The 25568-nt window shown below is 39.2% G+C and overlaps 2 protein-coding genes across 2 annotated transcripts; both read left to right on the top strand.

The window, feature by feature from the left end:
- The first annotated feature begins 1599 nt into the window (after window positions 1–1599).
- Window positions 1600–8477, top strand: rabggta (Rab geranylgeranyltransferase subunit alpha). The gene is made up of 17 exons (XM_053322015.1): window positions 1600–1690; window positions 2040–2079; window positions 2246–2356; window positions 2996–3120; window positions 3230–3417; window positions 3560–3817; window positions 4424–4507; window positions 4640–4722; window positions 4818–4913; window positions 5929–6034; window positions 6140–6191; window positions 6273–6361; window positions 6525–6613; window positions 6706–6822; window positions 6927–7040; window positions 7203–7290; window positions 8051–8477. The coding sequence occupies exons 2-17, from the start codon at window positions 2077–2079 to the stop codon at window positions 8197–8199; spliced, it is 1752 nt and encodes a 583-aa protein (XP_053177990.1). The 5' UTR covers window positions 1600–1690; window positions 2040–2076; the 3' UTR covers window positions 8200–8477.
- Window positions 8478–16102: 7625 nt separating this feature from the next.
- LOC128361795 (protein-glutamine gamma-glutamyltransferase K-like) lies at window positions 16103–25200 on the top strand. The gene is made up of 13 exons (XM_053322351.1): window positions 16103–16391; window positions 16500–16691; window positions 20517–20768; window positions 21119–21237; window positions 21333–21440; window positions 22787–22967; window positions 23092–23230; window positions 23329–23521; window positions 23794–23947; window positions 24035–24319; window positions 24544–24704; window positions 24809–24945; window positions 25056–25200. The coding sequence occupies exons 1-13, from the start codon at window positions 16103–16105 to the stop codon at window positions 25198–25200; spliced, it is 2355 nt and encodes a 784-aa protein (XP_053178326.1).
- The last annotated feature ends 368 nt before the right edge of the window (window positions 25201–25568 follow it).

Raw genomic sequence — 25568 nt, forward strand, 5'->3', positions numbered from 1 at the left:
GATTTGTATTCATGTCAGGGTATAGTGTTTCCAAACTGAGATGATAAAAATGTATCACAAAATTCATTTTATTTCTCTTTTCAAAAGGAAATTGCAATTTAACCTTTGGACATTTTCCACAAAGAACAAACTCCAGCTCACTAAATTAGCAAAACACACATGAGGTGTGGAGCTAGACTCAGTGATGTGCATTTTGAAATTAAAATATCAGTTGAGTCACATGACATTATTAGATGGGGTCAGGCCCTGCTTCTATTTCTATTACTGTTATAGCACAAACAAATAATGTATTTATTATTTTTCTCTTGATTAATTCACATAAAATGACTTCTTTGTACAGTTTGGAGCTTGGATATTGCATTTGCCTATGTTGTGTTGAGTTGAAATGTATTTTACTACACATATTCTTTATATGGCAAATCAATGAATGCCCAGTTGTCCCTCTTTTTGTTACTTCCACCACAACTCAACAGGGAAACACTGTCTGATGCTAAAATGACTGTAAATGTGGTAGATATGACTAACTCAAACTGCTGAAGCCTCATATAAGCTTCATATAAACATTAAATGCATTTTTGCACAAACATGACTGTGTAGACCCATGGTGGATTTTGGCCTCCATCACTTACCTTCATCCATCAACTATCATTTTTTGAATAAAAAGGACATTTGTACGATGCCCCTAAAAGCTCTTTTGGATATCAGATATATTTATCTTACAAATGAATACATGAATAATCTGTTCCCAAGCCTCTATCCCTTTCTATCTACCTTCTCTCTATTCTGCTGGCTTTGGGAAGAAACTTTCCATACTTGTGTCATTATGAACACAGGTGTGCTGTTAAGACTTGATCCTGCTTTCCTGCAATTTTTGAAAGAGGAAAGATAAGAAAAGAAAAGATTCAAATTATTGATAAATATCCTTTCAACTTGTTTTTACTTGTATGCACTATCATCACCAATGGAAACACAATGCAATGTTGTTTTGAAACTACCTCCAAATATATCATTATAATAAAGTTAATAGTGACAAAACAAATGTATCCTTTTTACAGAACATTTTGCAAACTAGCTAAACCAATTTCCGCCAATGTGATGAAAAAAAGATCGCGTAAATCAATATAATGAGAAACTTTCCCCAAAAAATGACTTATTATCTCAAAACAATAACTTAGTATCTCAAAATAATGACTTAGTGACTCAAAACAATGACTAATTATATCAAAATAATGACTAGTTTCTCACATTGGCTTATGGGCTTCCATAGAAAACACATAAATGCATAGCTTAAAAACTATTTGAGAACACTTGCTCTGTTTAACAGAAAATATTTAGCTAGTTAGTAACGTTACAGCTACATTTCACTCTTACCGAGGCTCTTTAGCGGATGTGTGTCTCTGTCATGTAATTTACAGCCGTTCTGTGCTTTTCGTGGACTTCTAGCAGGATTTAACACCTCCACTATGAACCAGTAAACAGGCTAGATGTTCCACCACCAAACCTGAATATTTCTGCTGTTTTCTATTTTCTCCACTAGAGGGCCACAAGCGGCTACAATCCGCCGCCCTATGTGACGTCACTTTCACAAGCCGGAAGTAAGACAAATTGTAGTCGTTAGAAATCCCGATAGTGACATGACAAATCAAACAGTATACTGAATAAACATAAAACAAGCCAACTAACCACACAGGTATGTATTTCAATGGATAAGTAATGCAGTGTTAGTGCTTCTCTGTAATGTAAATGTATGTTGTATCGCCGCTGACTGTTGTGTGCTGGTTTGAATGGACTGAATGAGCCCAGTGTTGTTTACTGAAAACGGAGCTAATTAGCTAGCTAACTGCAAACTCTGTTGTGTTTGTATTCGTTGTTTTAACTTTAATAAAGCCTGAATATTTAAACACTGGTGATCAGCTACCGTCAGCGCTAATAATGCGGACTTGTCATAACTTTTTGTGTGAGGCTGTCAGCTCTCTGTGTCATAAACACGTTATTCAGGCCTAATACTGAATAACACCTTTCATGTGCCTTATATGCAGATTTATCTTGGTAAAGTCTCCTTCACAAACATAAAGGATGGTAAGAGATTCATTATTTATTCCTTTTCTATTTGAATTTAGTCTACTTCACTGCATTCATACAGTATACATATTGTTCATGCAGTAATTAATTATTTACAATAATCTACTAACAGCAAAGTGATGTGTACCTACTGTACTAACCCATCTTTTTTGTTGTTCGACAGCATGGTAGAGTGAAGATTAAAACCACAGCCCAGCAGGAGGAGGAGAAAAGAAAGGAGCGAGAGAAGAAACTGAAGATATATGTAGCTGCACGGGATGCCTGTTTTTCTAAGGTCCTTTAGACAACACATTTAACAATACACTTCGAAGGATGTGGCTGATAATGTCCTGTGTTTTTCTTAAATCCCATTGAAACATTTGTAGTATATTCCCATAACAAGTGTTGTCTATGTATCCAAAGCCTAATGTAGCCTCTTCCTCTGCCAACTAATTCAAAAACACATCACTGTGACACAGGGTAGCATGTTTCTTCATGACCATGAACATGGGCGCTGTAATTAATTTAGATTCAATCCCACATACACCATACTGATGGTGCAAATACTCACTAGCACTACCAAATCTTCAGCTGAAAATAGTCCCTAATAAATACATAATTTCCTCCTGTTTGCTCTGCTATTGTAGTAATTAAATCCACGTACCATTGACCTGTTTTGAAATATTTATTTCTTCAGCAAAAACAAATGGACTCTAGACTGAAAGTATTAAGAGACAGACTAGAATAATGTAGAATAACACCAGCTTCATCCTTTAAATGGTAGTCTCTAAGATATATGACATTGAAAGTACAGTATTATATTACAACCTCAGTTTCAGATTAGTTAGGTACTTAATTTCATTCATGTCCTTCTTGTGTGCCTGTCTGCTGCTCTGTGCATTTGGGTCACACTCTGCTTTGTCCTGTATGACAGAGGAAGCAAGGTATTTGGGATGATGAGGCCCTCCAGTTGACCCAGCAGCTGCTGTCATCCAATCCTGACTTTGCAACCCTCTGGAACTACAGAAGAGAGATCCTCATGCACCTAGAGACCGTGAAGTTAGATAATTACCACTTATTTTGTTGTGTAGATTCACAGTACAACACTTTTTGAATATCTGAGATAAGACAGGGTAATAACAGTTTTGTTTCTCGATATCCGCTACAGAGAAGAGGATGAAGTGCAAAAGATTTACGAGGCTGAGCTGTCATTTCTGGAGTCATGCCTGAAGGTGAACCCAAAGTCCTACGGCAGCTGGCACCATCGAGGTTGGGTCTCGACCCGCTTGCCTCGACCAGACTGGGCCCGAGAATTGAGCCTGTGTGATCGCTGCCTCAGCCTGGATGACCGGAACTGTGAGTAATGGAGTAGAAAATTAAGGATATTAAGTATTAAAAAGTGTAGTGGATTTGAAAAAAATCTGCATTTTTTTCGATTTGGCATGCCAACCCTCTATTTCATTCCATGTCTCACACTGTATTCTCTTATCTTGACCAGTTCACTGCTGGGATTATCGCCGGATGGTTGTGAAGATGTCTGGCGTGCCTGTGGATAAGGAGTTGGGGTTTACCGATTGTCTTATTGGCTCCAACTTCTCCAATTACTCCAGCTGGCATTACCGCAGCACCCTACTGCCACTGCTCCACCCGGAGTCCCCTGAACCTCCCTCACCTTGCCACAAGCCTCCCCAGTCCTCCGCTCCACCTTCTCCGCAAACCCACTCCCATCGCGTCTGTGAGGAGCAGCTACTTAAAGGTAAACTCAACAACTCAGCCAGGTTGAATGGCCAGATTATCTAGTCAGTAATACACAAAATCAACAGACAGGGGGCAGCCTGAGTCTTAATAAGTAAGCTATAGACATTTTTTCAGGAATCCTGTGGGTCATGGGATTCCTGTTGGAGTCCCGCTCGTTAGATTCCTGCTACTCATCATTTGACTGGGATGAGACAGGAAAACAAGTCACATATCATATCATATCACATCATATATCATATCATATTATATCTCATCATATAAAAAATGTCAGATTTTATATAGAAATAGTATGCAGCTCTAATATGAATAAATTCATTTATTTTTATTTTTAAAATAATGCATGTCATTGTCTTTTTTTAAATAATTTTTTGATACTCTCCTGTCTGCTCTGGATTTTGGTTGGTATTTCTGAAATTGCAATGGGACAGGATTTTTTTTTTTACACTATTATGGGATTGGGACAGGACAGGTGTGAAAATCCACTCCCATGTTACCTTCTACTGTAAACTTTACTGTTGTGTTCTGCAAGTGATGTCGTCTGTGTAATTTGATCACATTTACATTGAACATTTAAACATTTCTCTTTTTTCTCTTTCTCTCCCAGAATATGAGCTTGTACAGAACGCTTTCTTTACCGACCCCAACGACCAGAGTGCTTGGTTCTACTACCGCTGGTTGCTAGGCAGAGGTACGTATATCTGTAGTGGTGTCTGTATGTTCAGATATCTATGGAAGTACATCCATATTTTATGAACTTGCAAATTCATCATTTATTACATTTTGAGTTTTCTCCAAGTTAACCTCTCTCTATTTCTTACAGCGGAACGTGAAGAGATGATAAGCTGTGTGTACGTCAGTCGGGATGAGGAAAGAGTTGCTGTTGCCTTCTCTAGGCCTGTCAATGTGAGTGTCTTCACTTATCCTTATGAGAAAATGCTGATTCTTTATCTTATACCCACTGTGTTTACTCAACAACCTTTTTGTGCGGCTTTTGTCAGGCGCAGACGGTCGGGCTTCTGCTGGTGCTCGACGGTCAGCCCCAGAGAGTGGAGTGGAGGAGTGTCCATCCTCGCTTCAAACACAGCCCTGTCTGGGTATCCTTTTCTTTTATGATATGAAATTGCCACCAACAGTATTGTCGACTGACACCGTGTGCTGCCGGTTGAACACATTACTGGTTTAACATTCTGTTCTCATCATTCGTCACATTCCACATGCTGATAAGATGTCAAGGTATGTGATTGAAGAGAAAGAGAGAGTCATTCACCGTCATAGTTTGATCAGTCTACTTCAATGGAATGCGATTTTATCTTCTTTTTTTTTTTTGAGATGTCAAGACAGAGTGACAAAAAGGACCTGCCAGGGAACCAGATGAATCTGCAAGATCGTGTTTTGTTGTCTTTGGCAGATGCGTCTGGCCCCTCCTCCTGTTCACACAGATCTGATCTGGTCAAATGTCGGGCCAATCACAACGTTTATCTAATACGGGGCAGGTTTGATAGGATAACTGTACAGATGCTGCAGAGAGTTATGTTGCTCAGTGCTTATCACATGTTTCATTGCTCTGATTGGTTGTAAGTCTATCAGTTGCATCCAGTGGCATTTTGGTCTGTGCTCATTGATAACGCCTCTTGGAAATGAAGACAGCTAAAGGAAATGCAAGTGCAAGTGTCCTTCAGTAAGACAGGAAACTCCCCACAGCTCCAGGAGTGCTGTGGTGCGTCTGACCTCACAGGTTGAGCTTCTTGTGGTGAGAACAAGCAAAATATGGTTTTGAGTGGTCTAATTCCAAAGATTTTTTATATTTTATAATAATTGATTTCTGGAATTCTCTAAACAATCCCACTCAAGGTCCACTTACTAGCTTTTTGTAGCTTTCAACTTGCTAAAGGCTAGTTTATCTAAAGGACTGTTAGTCATGCCTGTCCACAGCTCTTAAAGTTTTCTGTATTGAAACTGGAAACTAACCATGAACTTAATATGCACACTCATGCTGTGTACCTGGGTGGGGTTGTAGTTCTTTTTAAAGGTGGCCAATTTGTCTTCCCCCTCACTTGTGGAATAAAGCCTCCTTATTTTTCTTCTTTGTTAACCTTAACGCTGGCTCAGATCTGTGACCTTCCTCCTGGAACGACAAGTGACATCTCAAATGAGCACAATCTGACTGTGCACTGGACTGAAAAACACACTCATAGAGACTGTGCTCTGTATACAGGTGACACATGTTGTGTTTCTTTACAAGCCGTGTTCTCTTGAGGGCTGAATTACACATCTTTATTTGCTCAAACTTCAACTGTTGTTTTTTTTCTCACTTCCACAGGTCGAAGCGAGAGTTGGTGTCGTGACTCTGCCACCGATCAAGAACTTTTCAGGTACAGTTTTGGCGGCATGGCACGTTGTTTTTTGGGGGGCTTCGTTATGGAATAAAAACGGATTGTGCTCTTTCTCTGCAGGAGTGAACTCTCAGTAGAGAAGACCTCTGTGTTACAGTCCGAGCTACAGTCATGTAACCAGCTACAAGAGCTGGAGCCACTTAATAAGTGTAGGTGCTTTAAAAGTTATTACAGCCATGCATCCTTGAGTTTCACAGAGCTCAATTGTAGACCTCTTTCATATAAACACCTCAGAGTGAGCATTGCTGTTGTTGTTGTTGCTGCTGCTGATCCCTTCACACAGTCACTGAACTCCCCTCATTGTCTCTGCAGGGTGCTTACTGACCATTATCCTCCTGATGAGGGCACTAGACCCCCTGGGATATGAAAAGGAGACACTCGCTCATTTCCAAACACTCAAAGTCAGCACCAACTGTTTACAGTCTATGGCAATGATTGTAAAATGTATTTGCATACAATACAGGTTTGATTGAACACTCATTTTCTCCCTCAGGAAGTGGATTCCATGCGCTCCGCCTATTACAGTGACCTGTGCAGCAAGTTTATGATTGAAAACACTATTCTGAAAATGGAGTATGCTGAAGTGCGCGTCTTCAGTATTTCTGACAAGGTTGGCTTGGAATAACGACACAAAATCCTATTTTGGTTTCATTAAATCCTGTCTGCCATGTAGGGATGTTCTGAAAAGTCATTTCTGTGCGTCTTTTCTAACAGAACCTGACCACTTTATGCCACCTGGACCAGCTGTTATTGGTCACCCACATCAATTTGTCCTCTAATAAGTTGCAGCGGCTTCCCCCTCAGTTTGCAATGTTGCAGTGCCTGGAGGTGATAAAGTTGCAATTCAATTTCAATTATCTATCTTATCTGGACAGTGATTCTCTGTAGTTTTTGTGTGTACCTCAGTTGGTTGATTACAGCAGGACTCATATAAAATGATTTCCTTTTTCTGCAGTATGTGTGATTAAAATGACTTCATTTTGCTTACAGGTCTTGGAGGCTGATAACAACTCCATAGAGAACCTGGAAGGAGTGTATCACCTTCCTAAACTGGAGGAGGTCCTCTTGAAGAATAACAGTATCCTTAAATCAAAGATTTATATTCATGAGCTTGTTTGTCAGAGAACATCTTTTTTTGGATCTGTGTTGATCCTCTTGCACCACTGTCCTAGAGTTAAATATTTTATAAAGTATCTACCCTCCTCTCACAGAATACTAGTGACTCAAGAAATGTGTGAATCAGCTCTTAATGCGCAGGGCTCAATGCTGCAAAACAACCCAGTGTAAAGAGTGCGAGCAGCTGACGATGTGTGAAGAGTGTGATGTAAAAGACGTACTACACTCAAAGGTGGTGTTTACGGAGTTTGGAAATTGCAGCAGTAACTAGCCTCTTCAGCTTCACGCATGAATAATTTGTGTTTGTTTAGCGACAGAATAAATAAAATCAGCGCCACAATTTCACAGCGCAAACAGCTTCATTAAAAAGGGAAGAGACACTTAACCACACATCATCACTGCAGACTCCTTCCCCTTCACGCTTCACTTCCCCTGATACACTTGAGAGGAATTAATGAGGTCTGCAGGTTACCACCCTTACAATATAGTCAAGGGGGGTTTTCTATAATGAATGCAGAATTACGGTTGCAGTAGTTTGGCCTCAGTTATATATTTAGAAAAATGAATTAAAATCCCAATGCCATATTTAATATTTGGATCTTACTTACTGCACCAGTGTTGGGAGCATTGACTATGTGCATCACACCTCCTTTCTATTAATTTCTGCTAATGTTACTCACCACAGGACACACAAAGGCTTTTTCATTAACCCAAACGCACAGAAATATCTACACTGGCAGATCTGCAGCCACTGGCCACCTGCCCCAAGCTGAAACGCCTTGATCTCCGTGGCAACCCCGTCACTCAGACCACCAATATCGAGTCGGAATTAGCCGAGCTGCTCCCCTCAGTCACAGACCTCCTGCTCTGATCAGATGGAGGGGGCGGAAATCTCTGCCACCATCTTCCCGTCATTCGGTTGTCCATCACACTCTTGGGCGTGTTTGTTTGTGAAAGAGCAAGTGGGTGTTTCTCCAAGTGTCTTGTGACTCTGTTTGTTCCACTTGTTTTGGCAGAATGTCAATCACACCGACCCCCGAGGGTCTGAATGCATGATGCTTCAAAGCATATGTCAGAGACCTCTCTAACACCGTCAATGAAAAATACAGATTTATGTGTGTATGTATGTATGTATGTATGTATGTATGTGTGTGTGTGTGTGTGTGTGTGTGAGAGAGTGCGTAATAACCAATGTTGCATTTGTTCTCTGTGCGTACGGATGTTTCATAACACAACACACCCAAATGCATGCTAAAACCCTGATAATGGATTAAACTGACTGTATATGGATTGGTGTGCAGTAACGCTGGCTTATTGCTTCTACAAGCTTTAAAACGGTTGAATTTGAAGAAAAGCTTCTAACTGATGAGCATAGTATTGCATAGTACTCATATACATTTTTTTTAAAAGGTTGTGTAAAACATTTAATATATGACACAATACTGTTGCACAGTAAGTCACAGATCCAGTAATAAAACAGCACACATTGTGTCACTGCCTTCCAAAGAGCGTCTTGTGTGTCTTTTCTATGGTCAGACCATAATTAATATTACCTGTAAGGGCTTTCCACAATGTCCTAATCCATTTGTGATTTGTTTTCAGAGGTGTGCCAGGGCCATTAGCAGTGTGTCACCTCATTCAGCCTTTAGTTACACCACTGTCTTTGTTCATGTGTTGGAAGTTTTCTCATGTGAATACATTTTTGACAGTTGAAGATTGTTTTACTCTGATGTCATGGCATTTTCAGTGGTTTTCTGGGTGTGTCCAACCAAATCCATCAAACTAAATGAATTTGCAAAATGCCACACCTTTCAGGTCAAAATATAGGGCGAACATTTAATTAAAACATCATCCTCAGTTTACCAAGATCATTTCATTTTGAAATATAAACGATTTGCTGTAATTATAAAAACAAGTTGTGCCTTTGAGACTTTACTGAGGCATATTAGTAATTCAAACTACATACTAACACCATATGCTCATTCATTAAGACGCTGATGTTTTGCATGTACAAAGTAATATATGTGCATGCTGCCATTTGCTAATTAGTGCTACACACAAAGTAGTGACACAGGTATTTGGTCATAAAACAAAGTAGTGGTTGTGTCTCGGGAGGTAGAGCAGGTTACCCACTAATCATAGGGTTGGTGGTTGGATCAACACTTCCGTTCCTTTGCATGTGAACAGGTGAACGAGAGGTAAATCGTTAGAGAAATGCAACCAAATTAAAAGACTATTACCGTTTCTACCAAATTTCATAATAATCCATCCAAGCTGTTAAGATGTTTCAGTCAAAACCACAAATGTGAAATTTTGAGGAATTATCATAGTATATAAATGATCATGGGACAAACGCATACACAGAGCAGAAACTAAAATGGGAAACATTTTGTAACCAAGCAATGTACAAAATATCTGGCATAACAAATCAAGTCTTTTTTTTCTATTCTCAAAGAAAAACTGATATTAGATGTTTAGGCTTTCCTGAATGTCCGTTATTGCCCAACTCATTCATGATTTAGTTTTAGGGGTGTGCCAGGGCCATTAGGATGAGATACACACAATTATTCAACAAGGCCATATCAGTAATATACGGAGCGATGCAAGAAAGGAAGTCACTCCCACATCATTTTAAACTAAAATAAGAAACTTTGCTTATAAATAAGTATTGTATGGGGTGACACTGACAGGGATATATGGGCATTAAATGATGATACATACAGCTACAGCTATGGTAGATGGTGATTGATTCAGTCAGAACCTGTCCATCTATTTTCTTTGTGTTTTGTTTGTACTGTCATGTTAGTGTATTGTGATGAGTAGTGTGAATGTTTATTTGTGTATTGTTACCTTGTAAACTGTTTAGACCAGAGGAAGAATAGCTAATGGGAATCTTATTAACCAAACTGGTACCTGTAGAGGAAAAGTCAGTGGATCACCAAAGTCTTAAGGCTTCATCATCTGGGATACACAGATGTCTATACCACATTTTGTGCCAGTCCATTTAGTGGATGATGAGATACAGTATTTCAAGATAAGTGAAAACTATGACCCGTTAAGAGGCGCTTGAGGATTAGGATGACATTAGGATTAATCCAGCCCAGTCACCTGAAAGAAAATGTTGGCATTGTAGTTTCCGCAAAGCACAGACACACTGAATCTTTATGTTTCAATACATGTAATATGTAGCATATCAACATTTCTACAATACATATTTCAACAAGTGAAATGACGTAGTTCACATAACTTGGAGATGAAATGACTCTCCTTTTAGGAGGAGGAGGGGTGGGGTGCGTGGTGATGTAATTACTCAGATGGAAAGTTGGCAAAGTATCAAAGCAGCAGAGAGCACTGTTCCATCAGACAGAAGCGGATGTTCTTAACAAGATGTTGGGATATTATTTTTTAAATTCTTTCATTTTAACCCCAAACAAAATCTCTCCCTAACCCTAACCAGGTGGGGTTTGTGCCTAAACTTAACCAGACCATCACCACAGCATTGTCACATCATAAAACATAATTATTCTACTGATAATGGCCAACATATGACACATACTGTATATTCAACATATCCGTGGTTTATGAAACAATGTTATATTCTGGCGATAGGGTTGGATTCATACTCTGGGAACAATGAATACCTGGACAGAAATTCCTGGAGATCCATTTAATAGTTATTAAGAGGATGGTTACCCATGGTCAAATTCATTCTAGACCAAAGTGGTGCACTGACTGACCATCATTGCCATCCAGAGACTTACCCTTGTCAGCATGGCTAAAGCTGATGCTTCCCCTATGAAATAAGAATATTTTTATTGCTAAAACTGAGAGTGAGTAGTGTTGATAATAGGATTACTGTCCTTGTTGAATATCATTTTCCTGTTGTGTAATACAATTTGGCTGTTTTTGTTTAGGCTTGACCTTTATCACAGTTAGGAAATTCAGTGAAACCCAACCCAACCAGCCTGTGTGGATAACTAGGATGATTCAATCTCCCAACTAATAAGAAATATCAAATATTTTAAACTAAGTACATACAGGTGACATCCACTCCCTCTCCAGAGAATCAGACCTTTCTAATAGCAAGGTGTGGACATCCCACACAGAGGGTGAGCCACCTGTCACTAAATTCCAGCACATGCTGTCACTGAGCCTGGGCCACTGGGCCCGTTCGATACAAGACATTTTGACATGTCACGGTAAGAAAAGCAAAGGTGTGAATGATGAAATTAATGATGGCTTTCACAATCTCAACCTGCTGCTTGACTTTCAGAGTCCCGCTGTTTCATTGTCAAACTACTGTGACTTACTGGGACACTTGCTGCTACTGTGCAAAAGGTCTATTATTTTTTTCTGCATAGGCATTTACTTTCACTCTTTTTCACGCTGGCACTGTATATTATATTTTTTAAACTTTCTCTACTTGTCAAAAGAAAACAAAAGAAGAAGAGAAAGTAACTTAGACCAAATGTACTGACCCCATTGTCTTGCGAGTTACTTTGTGATCTGTTCTTTTCTAAATAAAAAGGAGTCTGATGTAACGTAATGTAAAAGTTTAGTGAACAATGAATAAATAAGAACATGAATTCAGGACAAGGACAGGACACAAGCTTAAGGAGAGGTGGATTTCACTATTATTACTATTGTTATGGCTTCAGTATCAAGCCTGTTTTATGGTTTTCTCCACATCCCTTTATACTCATTAGGAACCCTAACTCTAACCTAATCATGTTTTAAGACTGTGACATTTAAATGGGACCTTTGCTCCCTAAGTTGTTGTTACAGACAGAAAATCTGGCCCGACTAGTGTCTGTGCAGCAGGAAGGCGTGCCTCTACTGTCTTAGCTCAACTATTTAAAGGAGGTCTGAACATGTAGTCTGTCTGTGTAAAACACAAAGACACATCGAACAGAAGATTTCTTCCTGCAGTCGACATTTTCAAATTTCTTCTGCCATTAAACTGAGTAAGTGTGAATTAACTGTTTGATATGCAGCTCTGTCTTTGAATAACCTGATTGCTAAACCATTGATTTGATTAATATTATTAAATATATGTAGATATGGTCACATTCATTTGGATTCAAACTTTTCTTCCAATCACAGCACTTTTGAAAGTATTGTGGAAAGTGGAGAGAAAGTTCTGCTACCTTACTGTCATGTCAGGATTATACTAACAACAGTCTAGGAGTTTCATTTCTTGCATGAATTCTGTCACAAAAGATTTCTAATGTTGATCTGTTTCCAGAATAGATTCACATCTCCATGGGACAACTACACAGTATATATTTTGTTTTCAACCCCATTAAAGTGGAGTGAAACAGATTCCTGATGAGCCTTTCTTTAGATAAATATGTAATATTTTATATCATATGACTCATTGCAACATTAGTTAATGTCTAATTGTGTGTAACAAATCAATGTAATAATGTAATAATGTGAAACTAATGGGAAAAGGGGCAAAACATGTGCATCGTGCTTTTTCTAACATTAACCAGTGAAGGCCCCTTTGTTTCTCTCTTCACGGCTTAAAATGAGAGTGCCAGAGGCAAATGGGTCATGAGAGTAACTGAGGGATGTTTACTGGATCACCACCCTCCTGAAGGAAAATATCCAACAGTGATGAATAGCAAATGGGGGAGTTGTATCTGCCGCTGACGTCATGATGATTTGAGACATTTGTTAACAAAATTATACCTGTGTGTGTGACAGATTCAGTTGTATATATACATGGGCTCAAACAACATGTTGGACACCCAGACATGAGCCGCAGGAGACAGAGAAAGTTTACTTCAAATAGTTGGGATGTAACACAACAGATGATCAAGTGATGAGAATCTCCTCTCATAGCAGGTTCAGCTGCAGGCATCTTGTCATCCACACAGTGTCATACAGTCTCACTGTGTTAGTTTCAGTGAAGAGCAAACGTTTATGTTTTATTCATTGGACGCAGCAGGAAAGAGTTTAGTTGATCTGCGTAGGTGGGTCTCTTCTTGGTTTGAGATACTTTGTGGGCAGGCCTGGTTCTAGATAACACGGGGCTCTAGGTTAGATTTTCCTTAGAGGACCTCATTACTTTGTTTGGAGCCAATAACTATGTAATAAAACTATAAACTAAAAATATAGTTTAACTAAATATAAAACTATATATATTGTTATATGAGGACGGTATGATAACCCTTTGATATTGTATTACCACAATGTAGCACAAATATTCCTGCTCTAAAGTAGGCATAATAATAATAATAATCCTTGCATGACATTAATACACAAAATGCACATTTGTAGTCAACATGCCTTCTTTCAGTAGGTGTTTATTTAAAATAATTGGCTTATATTCACATATGAATTGCTAAAGAATATTTGTATCAATTTTAATTTGCAATGAATGCTTCCATGACCTGAATCCTGGCTTCTGCTCTCTATCTTCATTTTCTTCATTTTTATTTTGGCAGTGCTAGACAAAAAATATTTGTGTTTTTGTTTGGTGCCAACATGTTTGTTTTTTTAACCATCATATTGTACTTAAGCAGCATACTGATTAATTCGACATTTGCTGCAGCACCTGTGCCAATCAAATTCATCCGTCTGCATGATTAACATGGGGTCAGTGATATGTTGATTGGCTTGGCATTATCTATCCATTGAGGCGGGGTCTTCCTGCACTGTCACAGCCATTGACTGGCGTCATGTCCCCCAGCAGTTTCATTTATGGGGCTTTATGCAATTATCTATTCAGTAAACAGGGCGTGATGATGCTGTTTGCAGGCAGAGTGTAATCACAACCATATGGAGTTTCATTCCTTGCAATCCTTCTCCTCAGCAGTCCTAATCATTTTGGCAGCAACAGGTGTTATGTTAGTGTCAAGACTAAACTAGATCTATGTTTCCTTTTAAGATATTAGCAGCATGGCTTTGTGGGTGGTAGTGTCGGTCAGCCGATCATCCACTTTGGTCCACACAAGTTTTCAATAACTGTTGGGACGTATTCCCACGAAACTGTACAGACAATCTCTCAGAGCAGGAGTGGATTCAGTCATTTTCGGGGCCAGGGCAAAATCTGTCTTGCTTTATTTTTAAGCTTTATTTAACTGAGAATGTTGGTTTTGGTAATAGTAGACTCAAAACATTTTTCTTAAGTAAAACTGTTAACATACTGCAAAAGTAACAGTCCTGCATTACAATTTTTAATTTGCTGAGTAAAAGTGAGGAATTATTACCATAATGTACTTACATTTACTCACTTACTTTTAATTCTATAATGCTGAATAGTGTAATCAACATATTACATATATATTTAATATGTTTAATCTATTTTATAATCAGAATCTGCAACCAGCATTATTTATGTGTCAGGTGAATGTAGTAGTACAATTTCTCCCTCTCAAATAGAAGTATACAGTAGCGTTTTTTAAAGTGCTTTGGGATCCTTTTGTTATTGCAGTGTACAATGAGCTGGGATAGTAACATCATTCAATATAAATCTATAGCTGTTTGGGGTCCTTTCACTGCCAGCCCCTGCTGCAAAGGATATATGCACAGTTTAGCTGCAAAGTTATGAAACTCTTTACTGTTCACTTTCCTGTAAGAGAAGAAACTATTTGAAGCTGTTACTGTATCTTATGCACATAGGTAGTAGTTATGTTTATCAGGTTGTTATGGACTTGTTTATTGTAATTGTTTGTCAAACTGGCTTTATCCTTGTCTGTCATCAACTTCAGCTCAACTTCATTAGCATATGAAAAAGGATCAAGATAATTGTCAGTCTTGTTTATTGCTTCATCTGAACCTGTTTGGTCACTGTGTAACATTCACTGTCACTGATGCATGTTAAAATGTGTGAGAAGCGTTTTTACAGCTTTTCTTGAGAGGTTGTGCAACTGCTAGACAGATGCGGGTTAAAGAGTGAGATGTACAAAGAGAATAAAGGGAGAGAAAATGGATGGATTTGAACTATTTTGACTGGTTAACATTTCTTTGTTTTTTTTTATTTGATTACCGGACACTTCAGCTAAGAAATGTGACTTAAATCTTTGTCCATTAAAGGTGACAAAGTCTATTTTTATGAGTTTTTACACAAGAAAATGTATGTTTCACGTGCTCATCTACACAAAAAAAACTCCTAAATGCTTAAAATGACTCATAAATCAAATTGTAATTCATAATCACAGAATCAGCTCCAGATGCGTCACAGAGTCAGAGCAGCCTTCCTTTAGGCTATGAAGGGTGACGGGAGGGATATAAATCTAAAATGAACCATTCAGGATGATTGCATGATTTAATCTCTTTTCAGTAGCAATATTATTAGATTGAATAAATAATTCTAACAATGCTTTCTTGGAAATGCAAAAAAAACATTGTCAGACATCATCAACTAATCTTTGTAGTGGGTTACATCATCAAAATAATGATGCAACCTAACTACAAAGAGTCATTTCAATGTTACTCATGGTGTAGCACATGGGAATCTCTTTTTTAAGGGGGGGATCTTGAGAAGGCTCCCTGAAAAAGAGCGAATGTATTGTTGCAGTTTCAAAGCTTTCAGTATTAGGAGAAGCCAAACAACAGCTAATAAGTAAAACTAATTAAAACATGTTGTTGTGTTGTTGTGGATGTCAGCTCATGTCAGGATGGTGTGTTAATAAGAGGGATTAAAAGGGATGTTAAACTCAGCTGTACTGCTCAGGAAAAGCATTTTCTTACATTTAAAGGCTTTGGAGCAGCACATATAAAAATGACAAGTGTCTTCTAAATAATTCTTGTTTGTTTTTTTCAGGATGCCTGTAGAGACGCTCTCAACCAGCAACAGATTTGCAGTAGGTCGTTTTCCAACTGTCACTTTTGGTTTTGAGGAGGACACAAAGGAGGGAAAGGAAGAACCAGAAGAAGACAACCCTGAGAAAGAAAATGGATGTCGTCGGTGGTTTCGCAAGGTCTGCCCGTGCTGCTGCCCCAAGCCAAATGACGATGACATCACAGACACTCTGGTTACAGGGGTTGATGATGGGGACAAGGATGACGGGACGGACGGCGAGAAGCCTGGGACTGGGGATACCGAGCTAGATGGTATAACTGGCATATTAGAGTGCTCGTAATTGTATTATATATTGTATCACATAAAATAAACACCAGCTATAATATAGATTTAATTCTCTTATATCTTTGTTTTCACAGAACTCCTCCTCAAGGTGCGATCAATAGACCTCATGAAAAGCAAATCAGGGCAGAACCGCTTGGAGCATCACACGAATCTGTACCAGAGTGATGATTTCATTATCCGCAGAGGGCAGACTTTCCTGATGTGGATTACTCTGTCTCGACCTCTTAACCCCAACACTGACAAACTTCACCTCGAACTTAAAACAGGTCAGTGGTGTGTCCTTGACAGAAACTGTACAGTGTTTATTAATCAGCAAAACACAGAATCTGAAACACCAGAGGGTTAGGCCAAATGTTTCATGTCACACTTTCAGATCCTCAGAATAATCCTGTAAAGAAACATTCACAACAACAAAACAGACTCCATAAGCAAAAGGCTTGCTTATGAATACTAATTCAATTTTTATGCATTTTCCAACATGACTTTCCTCTAATCCTAAAAGGCCAGGTGTGAAACTGGATTGACATAATCCTGCCTGGACAAATCACACTTACTCACTTACTAAGCACGCATACTCCCCTGACTCTCTAAGAAACGTTGTGCAGAGCTGCATATGGCAATTAAGGAGTTTCCTTTTTGCTGCACAGTCAGAGGAAGGTGATGGGTTGAAGGCTGTGGGAGGAAATAAGGTGTACTAGCAAGAAGTTTTGATTTTACTCTCATGTCTTGTACGATTAATTTGGCAGCTCACGTGTGTGGAATATTTGTGAATATATATGTAAGAGAAGATGTATAGATAGATCAGATTCAGGAGGGACATATAGAGAGAGAAAGGGAGAGAGAGGGAGATTTTTGGTTACTATTGCTATGGTAACAGATCCGGTTGCTATGCTCCAGGGAGACTGTTTTCCAGATGCCATGTCCTCACTCCTGCTCTCACCAAAAATCCTGTCTACTGACAATTCACCATCAATGCTGTCACTAACAACTGTCTAAGCCTCAGCCCACCAGTGTAGCGGTTGTCATGTGTGCCTTTTTTCATTGTGTTTGAACCCTGTAAGGCGGAGAGAACAAAGACGAATATAGATGCTACAGTATAGATACAGCTGCATGGGATAACAAGTGAGGCTTAAAGAGAATAATTACAATGTCTCTTTTGCAGAGACACTGTGCAGCCTTATTAGGAATGACAGTTTTACCCATATGTTAACATTTAGGAGATGTACATGGTTTAATGAATGGTTACTATTTTGCAAATAGACTGGCTAAAATAACCCCAGTGTCTTTTTTTCCCCCTCCAAATTATATATTATATAGAAGTAGAATTGACTCTGACAAATAATACCAGATTTTATATTGTTCCAACCTATTAAGTCAGCATTGTAATGTAATTACAAAAAATAAAAAAATAACAACACAACACAATCATGAATAATCCTCCGATAATTTAAAAAAAAGCCATCTGTCACACCAGCACTAATCACTAAGGGTATAGCAGCTGCAGATAATGCCAGTTTTTAGGCTTCTGAAAATCATTGCCACCACTCTCCAAATGCTGGATATTTAATTTCAAAGCACACTGTTTAACAAGCAAGTTCTGCTCATGTTTCACTTTTCAACCACACATAGGATAGTATGTACTCAGATGAAACGCTGCATTTTGAGATGTGAGAAGCTAATTACAGCCCAATCTAAAACAACACTGTTGTTTTTTAACGATTGAGTGAAAGTCAGCGTCAGTTGAATACTTTGGCTTTGTGGTTTGCAGCGCCTTTCAAAGTCCTGCTAATGGCTCAGAGAGGCTGCAATTTTCATCACACCTCACAGAATGAAAGTGTAGGGCAGACTGAACTGCACACTGACAATTTGGCTATTCTTAAAGTCGTGTTGCATGGTCAAAGAAGTAAAGTTTTTCCTGAGGATGTAGTGGATGAAAGGCTTTTATGTCATTAGAAGCAAATTGGTTTATCCCCCTGGGTGCATGAATGTATTCAGCTAATTTCATGGCAACCTGCGTCTTAGATTATGAGATAGGTTGTGTGCAAAGCTGACATTTGGGTTTTAGGGTTGTGTAAAAGAAAAGTTGAGTGTCCAAAATATTATAGTCCAACTGGAATTGTATGTTTTTTGTCTGAACAGCACACACACGCCTGCTCTGTGAATCACATGTGAATCAGAAACCAAAAGGGAAGATGATGTGGCTCCCTATTTTTGCATGAATTCATCAAATTGCCAATCAAGCCACCAAATCTCATTTCAAATAATGTTTATTCAGTAACATCACCGTAGTACCAGATGGTCACAATAAAAACCCACATCAGCATTCATGTTAAAGTCTCCTTCTTACCTAATTTACAAACATTATTTTGCACCATAATCTTGTTGAACGAGCCACCAAACAAACATTCACACCGTTAATGTCAGTTAGATGTGAGAGATATCTAATTAGCTTCTCAGCTGCAGCACATTCAAAATGTTCACATAACAGCAAATGTTTGTCTTTCTGATTAGATGCAGGTGTGGTCTTAACCTTTAAAAACACTGCCAAGAAAACACTGTCTGCCTGTGGCTTGTGAGCTACACTTTAACTTTGTTTCTTTTGGCTTGTTCACTCGCTAGTCCCAAAAGCAGCTGTCAGTCAAACACAGGCCAACATGCCACCTCCTGTCACTGAGACAGAAAAGGAGCATTTCTGATAGTTAAAAGAACCCTTCTTCCTTTTAATAATCAAAAATATTGACAATTCATTTTGTATAACACTGACCTTTGCGATTTTTGGAAATACACTTAAGTACTTTTTATATAGCCAAAGGGTACAGCGAGTCTGGCTCTGTCAAAACAAGCCTGCACTTCTAAAGTTCACTCATTAACACATTAGATCTTGTTAGTTTAATCTGCACTAAAAACAAAGCGTACATATGTTTTTTTGTTTTACGAGTGGTTACAGACTAGGACATTTATTGGTTTCCTGGCTGCAGCTGTATATTCACCAACCAGAGGTGAGAGTGTCTCAGTTTTTTGACCTGGTGTTCTTGGTGGCTTCATCCTCTGTAAACAGTAAATTCCATAGACCTTGTCAAGGTGTTGATAAAGGAGAAATTTAGACCTGACAGTGACACCAGAGACCACTCAGCAGAGAGGCTCAGCAGAATGGCCCAGTGAGACTCCATTTGGCTCAGTCTCTACAGTCCATGCTAATGATTTTGTCACTCAGGCTAGTGGTGTTATGTCTTCACTGTCAGTCTGTGACTAATGCTGTTGTTCTAGTGCGGACCCTGCTGTTTATTGTAATGCAGTAGCGCGTATGTTTCAGTTCACAATGGTTGCTTCTTTCATTTCAGGTTTCTATTGTCACACACAATCAGTAGAGCCTCTGCCCACAAGTGAATCTGATAAAGATGAACATCTGGTGGTGAAATTGCAGCACAGCGACTCAGTTCTGTTAAGACATTTGTAAACACAGCAAACAAAGGCAAGGTCACACCCACTGAGGATGGAGGGTAAAAACCAGGGAGGGCTGTAATATTCCATATTCACTACTGGAGGAAAGCTCAGTGCTGTGCCTGCCAAGTAGAGCATTTCCAAACAAGCTGTATGCAATGGTGGAAATAGTGAGTTTCTTTGTCACTGAATAGATAGTTTTTTTAGTTCTCATTAAAAAATTGATGTTCTTTCTTTAGACCTTGTAGGCAGAAGCTCCAAAGTTACTTAAGTTGTCAGCATTATTCATGACATTCAGTGTATTGACAGTGAAGCTGAGCGGCAAACTGTTACATAAGCAAAGAGTACTTTTATAGTGCAGATACATCGAGATCTAATGCTGTCATGACGTGTGTGAGTGTGTGTGTGTGTGTGTGTGTGTGTGTGTGTGTGTGTGTGTGTGTACGCGTTGTCAGGACAGTACATGATGGATTCTTTCTATTGAGTTTCTGTTTATTCAAACTTACCCCACAAGGAAGGAATGCAGGTGCGGCTTAAATTGAATGTGGAAGTGAAATGTGGCAAAAAGAAAACACAGTAATTGAACTGTGTACTTGTGTTTGGGCATGGTATGACATGTGTGTGATATGCGCTTTCCTTCACCTTTTCAGGACCGCTGCCAGCTGTATCAAAAGGAACCCATGTAATCATCCCTTTGGTGGAAGACTTGGAGGAAGATGACTGGGAGGCTTCTATAGTGGAGCAGAATGACAAAAGGATAAAGCTGTCAGTCTATTCACCACCTACGGCAGTCACTGGCCGATACAAACTCATGGTGGATACCAGTTGCCCGAACGGTCATGCCACTTCCACACATGACCCTACTAATGACGTCTACATGCTGTTCAACCCTTGGTGTGAAGGTAAACACGGGATAAAACACAGGGATAAATTGTGAAGTCATCAGCTGCACAATTTAAGAATTCGAGATACATAAAAGGTTGACAACAAAATGAGACTCTGGATATTTGGTTTTTCTTTTTTGCGATTGAGTGCATTCAACTCTGGTTATTTTCAAGGCCATGCAATGTTGTTAAAAAACGCTGACCTTCATTTCTGTAAAAAAGAAGAAGATAAAGAAAGAAAGAAATAAGATAAAGATGAAGTTTATGTCAATATGTCAGAGCCTCTGTTGTAAAATACAGTTCACTCACCCAGGTTGATTTCAAATAATTTCCAATTTTAAAGTTGTTTTTTGTTCACTCTCTGCCAGATGATGCAGTGTTCATGGATGATGAAGATGAGAGGAAGGAGTATGTCCTGAACGATGTTGGGCGAATATACTATGGCACTGAAAATCAAATTGGAGAGAGAACATGGGACTATGGACAGGTGAGAGTGTTGTGTGAACTTCCCACATCAGAGTTTGTGGAGCAGCAGAAACTGACCGGCTCTCTCTGCCTTTGTCTTGTCTGTCTTGGTTTCAGTTTGATGATGGGATTCTTGCTGCTTGCCTCTTTGTCCTGGAAAAGAGCGAGACTCCTCCATCTGGTTGGGGAGACCCGATTAACATTGTGAGAGTCATCTCAGCCATGGTGAGACTACACAAACTGCTCATAATGAACATTAGGAGTGTAGCAGTTTACTTACACCTGATTGGCATACCCCAGTTCAGTTAGTAGTATGTTGAACCACCTTTAGCCATGATAAGTTGTCACACATCATGACAGTGGCTGAGCAACAATTCAACAACAACTATAACATCCACATCTAACCGACCCTACAGATATATCTGCTTTCATGGGTTGGTGTTCATTCTAACGGATGATGCATTCAAATTAGGTGTTTAAAATTGGCACAGTGGGAGTGACAAGACATTTTCTACCTTTTTGAGCACTGACACAACATTTTACAATTAGACAAATGTGTCTTAAACATGCCCTCCTGCCAAAATCATATCATTATTAGTCAATAGGGATGACCCCATTCTCTAGCTCAACCATGAGATGGACATATCTGACTAGTTAAATGACTTTACATCTATAAGATGGTTTATCATGAATTTGGCAAAAATATCCATTGTTCCCAGAGGATAGCTCCAAATGATTTTTTTTCTTTCACCAACATAAGTTTGACATTTGTAATTTCAGATGAAATATCTCCACAAATATTGGATGGATTGCCAGGAAATTTGATTCAGACATTCACATCTCACTAAGCATGAATTATGATAATAACTTTTCATTTAGATCATCAAATCATTTAAGTTAATTTAAATGAATTAAATGTACCAATACTTTGGTTTATGATCAAACACCTGCAAAGCTAATGACTAATTCCAGGACTAACACCAGTCTCAGCTGTGTTTTAGTACTAGCTAGTAAATAGATAGATAGATAGATAGATAGATAGATAGATAGATAGATAGATAGATAGATAGATAGGTAGATAGATAGATAGATAGATAGATAGATTTTATTTGTCATTCAGATTATACACCATACAGTGCACATCCAACCGAAATTTCTTGGCAATGGCTGAAAATAGTAGGCTATAGTATATTAAAAAGTGCTGAAAATCAAAAACAAACACTATGTATAGATATTAAAATTGTTTGTGTATAAATATATATATTGCACATTTGCATGAGTATAATTTCACATCAGTAGTGTGCAAACACATCACACACAACCCAGAGTAAATATTGTACCTGCTTAACATCATCAACACATCATGTTAGCATTGCCACCGTTAGCATGTTAACATGTATAACATGTGACTGTGCCTCACAGAACTGCTAGGATTACTATAGACTCTTGGCGTTGTTAAAATGTTTGCACACACTTTAAACACATATAGAAAAGGATGTCTCACTCGTCCTGAAGTATCAAACTCTGTAGTATGTTGAAAAATAAATGTATTTTTTCCTGCATTGATCCAGGTCAACTCGCTTGATGAACATGGTGGTGTTCTGGAGGGAAACTGGTCAGGAGACTATTCAATGGGAACGTCGCCAACATTTTGGACTGGAAGTGTTGAAATCCTGAAGGAATACCATAAAAAGAACGGCAGCCCTGTTAAGTATGGCCAGTGCTGGATTTTTGCTGGCGTAGTCACTACAGGTTAGTTGATTGTGTTTTTTCCTTTCTTGTATGCTATATGTTACATGTGCTTGTATAAGTGTGTGGCAAGTAAATGTCTCACAAATATTGACCACAGATGTCTACTCACTAATATTCTTTGCAGTTTTACGGTGTTTGGGCATTCCCACTCGAACTGTGACCAACTTCAGCTCAGCCCATGACACTGACGTCTCCTTGACGACAGATATATATCTGGATGAGAACCTGGACCCTATAGCTCATCTCAATGCGGACTCTATCTGGTGTGTACTGTTGCTGCTTAACATAATACAGTTTTACTCAGCATGGCATTCATCAGTCTGAAATTTATTAAGCCTGACCTTCAACTCTTTTCTTCAAGGAACTTCCATGTGTGGAATGACAGCTGGATGACTCGTCCAGACTTACCTCCAGGCATGGGAGGCTGGCAAGCTGTCGACGCCACGCCTCAGGAGACCAGCATAGGCACCTACCGCTGTGGCCCTGCTTCTATTGCTGCTGTCCGCAATGGTCAGGTGTACCTCAAACATGACTGTCCATTCGTGTTTGCAGAGGTTTGTCAAACATGTAAAGAGCACTGCAGCAATGCAGTTTTAAAATTCCATGAAGCTGCATGACAAATATTACAAATGCAACAATCAAACTTGCTAAAATACAGTTATGACCCACAGGACCGACCAACTGAGCCTCTTCTTGTTGTTTTGTGTTGACAGATTATGCAGGCACAGTGCACCAATAATGAGCCATATGGCACAAGTCAAAGATGTGTGATGTCTTCCATCTGTTTAGAGGTTCATTTTTTAACTCCCTCTCTATCCATCTTCAGGTTAATAGTGACAAAATCTACTGGCAGAGGAACCTAGATGGGACCTTCAAACAAATCTTCAGTGAGAAAAAGGCTGTGGGCCATTCCATCAGCACCAAGGCTGTCGGCTCTGATGAGCGTTTTGATATCACACACCTTTACAAACACCCTGAAGGTATCATCAAACTAAGTGCAGACAATAAGGGAGATCACAAGCATTCAGGGTATATTAAATTAGGCTGACATTTCTTATGATTTTCAGGCTCAGAGCAGGAACGCATTGCTGTGGAGACAGCATGTCGCTATGGCTCCAAGTCAGAAGCCTATTCCTCACCCACAGCAGAGGATGTCTCTGTAAAAGTGACCATGGATGGTGAAGGTCCTAAAATGGGAAGTGATGCAGAGCTGACCATCACATTGCGAAACAGCAGCTCAGAGAATCGTAAAGTCGCCTTGCACAGCCAAGCAGCGGTCATGTACTACACCGGTGTGCACAAGGCAACTGTCATTAAGGACAAAGCAGATATTGATTTGCTGCCCAATGAGGGTGAGTGGAACTTTTATAGTGGGTTTTCAGGGAGATGATGTATGTGTTGGAACCCAGGGTTGTTTTTAGCCATGCTTCACTTAATGGATGACAACAGCAGTCTGTTGAGTGGTCAGAAGGTCTACATCTTTCATCCAGACTGGAACATCTCAGTACACAACCTTAATACCAGAAATACATAAATTTTACATGCATCTATTAATATACTTACATCCTCTCTACAGTTAATGTTTTGGAGTGGAGCCTGAAGTATAAAGACTACAAAGACGAACTGGTGGACCAGGCCGCCCTGATGCTGACACTGTCAGGCAGGGTCAAAGAAACACAGCAGGTCCTGGCAACTCAGTTCAGTTTCCGACTGCGGACCCCAGACCTCATCATAAAAGTAAGACAAACATCTCAAGGGGAAAATACTATTAGTAAGAAGATTAAAATATAATTTCAGGTTCTAACCCTATTTTTTTCTTTCTTTGTTTTTCTCTCACACAGCCCATCGGGAAGGCTGTGGTAGGGAAGAAGATGGCAGTAGAGATTTCATTTACAAACCCACTACCACAGGTCCTGAAAGCAGTGATGTTTCATGTGGAAGGACTGGGCCTTCTACCTGCTCGAAAGATTAATTATGGGTGAGGAGAAAAATATGCTTTCTATCATGGTCAGTTGTTGTTTTTTTTAAACTACCGTTTCTATCTTTCTCTTTTGTGATTGCCATTGTCATTTCCTGTCCTACCCTCAGGGATATTGGCAGCCGCGCTACTGTGTCTCTGACTGAGCACTTCGTCCCCACCCTGCCTGGGCCGAGGAAATTACTGGCTTCGTTGGACTGCAAGCAGCTCACACAGGTGCATGGTGTGACCAACATCATTACAGAGGCACTTTGACTCTAAATATTGACAGTCATTTCCTTCATAGAGACACAGACTGTTTGTCTTTTCCCTTATAGTTTATGTGTAACTAGTATTTATATATATACAAAGTTGTGACACTACAGTGCAGCTTTATTTTGCATGAGATTTCAAAATGACTAATCACCACTAAACTTCTACTAAAGTAAACATCAACTAAACATCAAGGAAGAATGTGGGATTTGTAGTGTTTCACCTCAGAATAGACAGAAGCTTTTACATGTCATGAAAACCAGTACTAGCTTGCATTAAATTCCTTTACAGATGAATTTATGACAAGGCTGTACAATATACAGATGTGCAATGATTCCCGTTCAATTGCAGATGTTGGACAGTATAGGAGT

This window comes from Scomber japonicus, chromosome 7 (genome assembly GCF_027409825.1).
Source record: "Scomber japonicus isolate fScoJap1 chromosome 7, fScoJap1.pri, whole genome shotgun sequence".
Classification (NCBI taxonomy): Eukaryota; Metazoa; Chordata; class Actinopteri; order Scombriformes; family Scombridae; genus Scomber; species Scomber japonicus.

What these genes read in the sequence shown, in the direction of transcription:
- rabggta (XM_053322015.1), top strand. An exon ending in CAGCCTGGATGACCGGAACT is followed by an intron (nt 3,418 to 3,559) that starts GTGAGTAATGGA and finishes TATCTTGACCAG; the next exon opens with TTCACTGCTGGGATTATCGC. An exon ending in CTCATTTCCAAACACTCAAA is followed by an intron (nt 6,614 to 6,705) that starts GTCAGCACCAAC and finishes TTTCTCCCTCAG; the next exon opens with GAAGTGGATTCCATGCGCTC.
- LOC128361795 (XM_053322351.1), top strand. Translation starts at nt 16,103, where the DNA reads ATGCCTGTAGAGACGCTCTCAACCAGCAACAGATTTGCAGTAGGTCGT. An exon ending in TCACCTCGAACTTAAAACAG is followed by an intron (nt 16,692 to 20,516) that starts GTCAGTGGTGTG and finishes TCACCTTTTCAG; the next exon opens with GACCGCTGCCAGCTGTATCA. An exon ending in CCCCAGACCTCATCATAAAA is followed by an intron (nt 24,705 to 24,808) that starts GTAAGACAAACA and finishes TCTCTCACACAG; the next exon opens with CCCATCGGGAAGGCTGTGGT.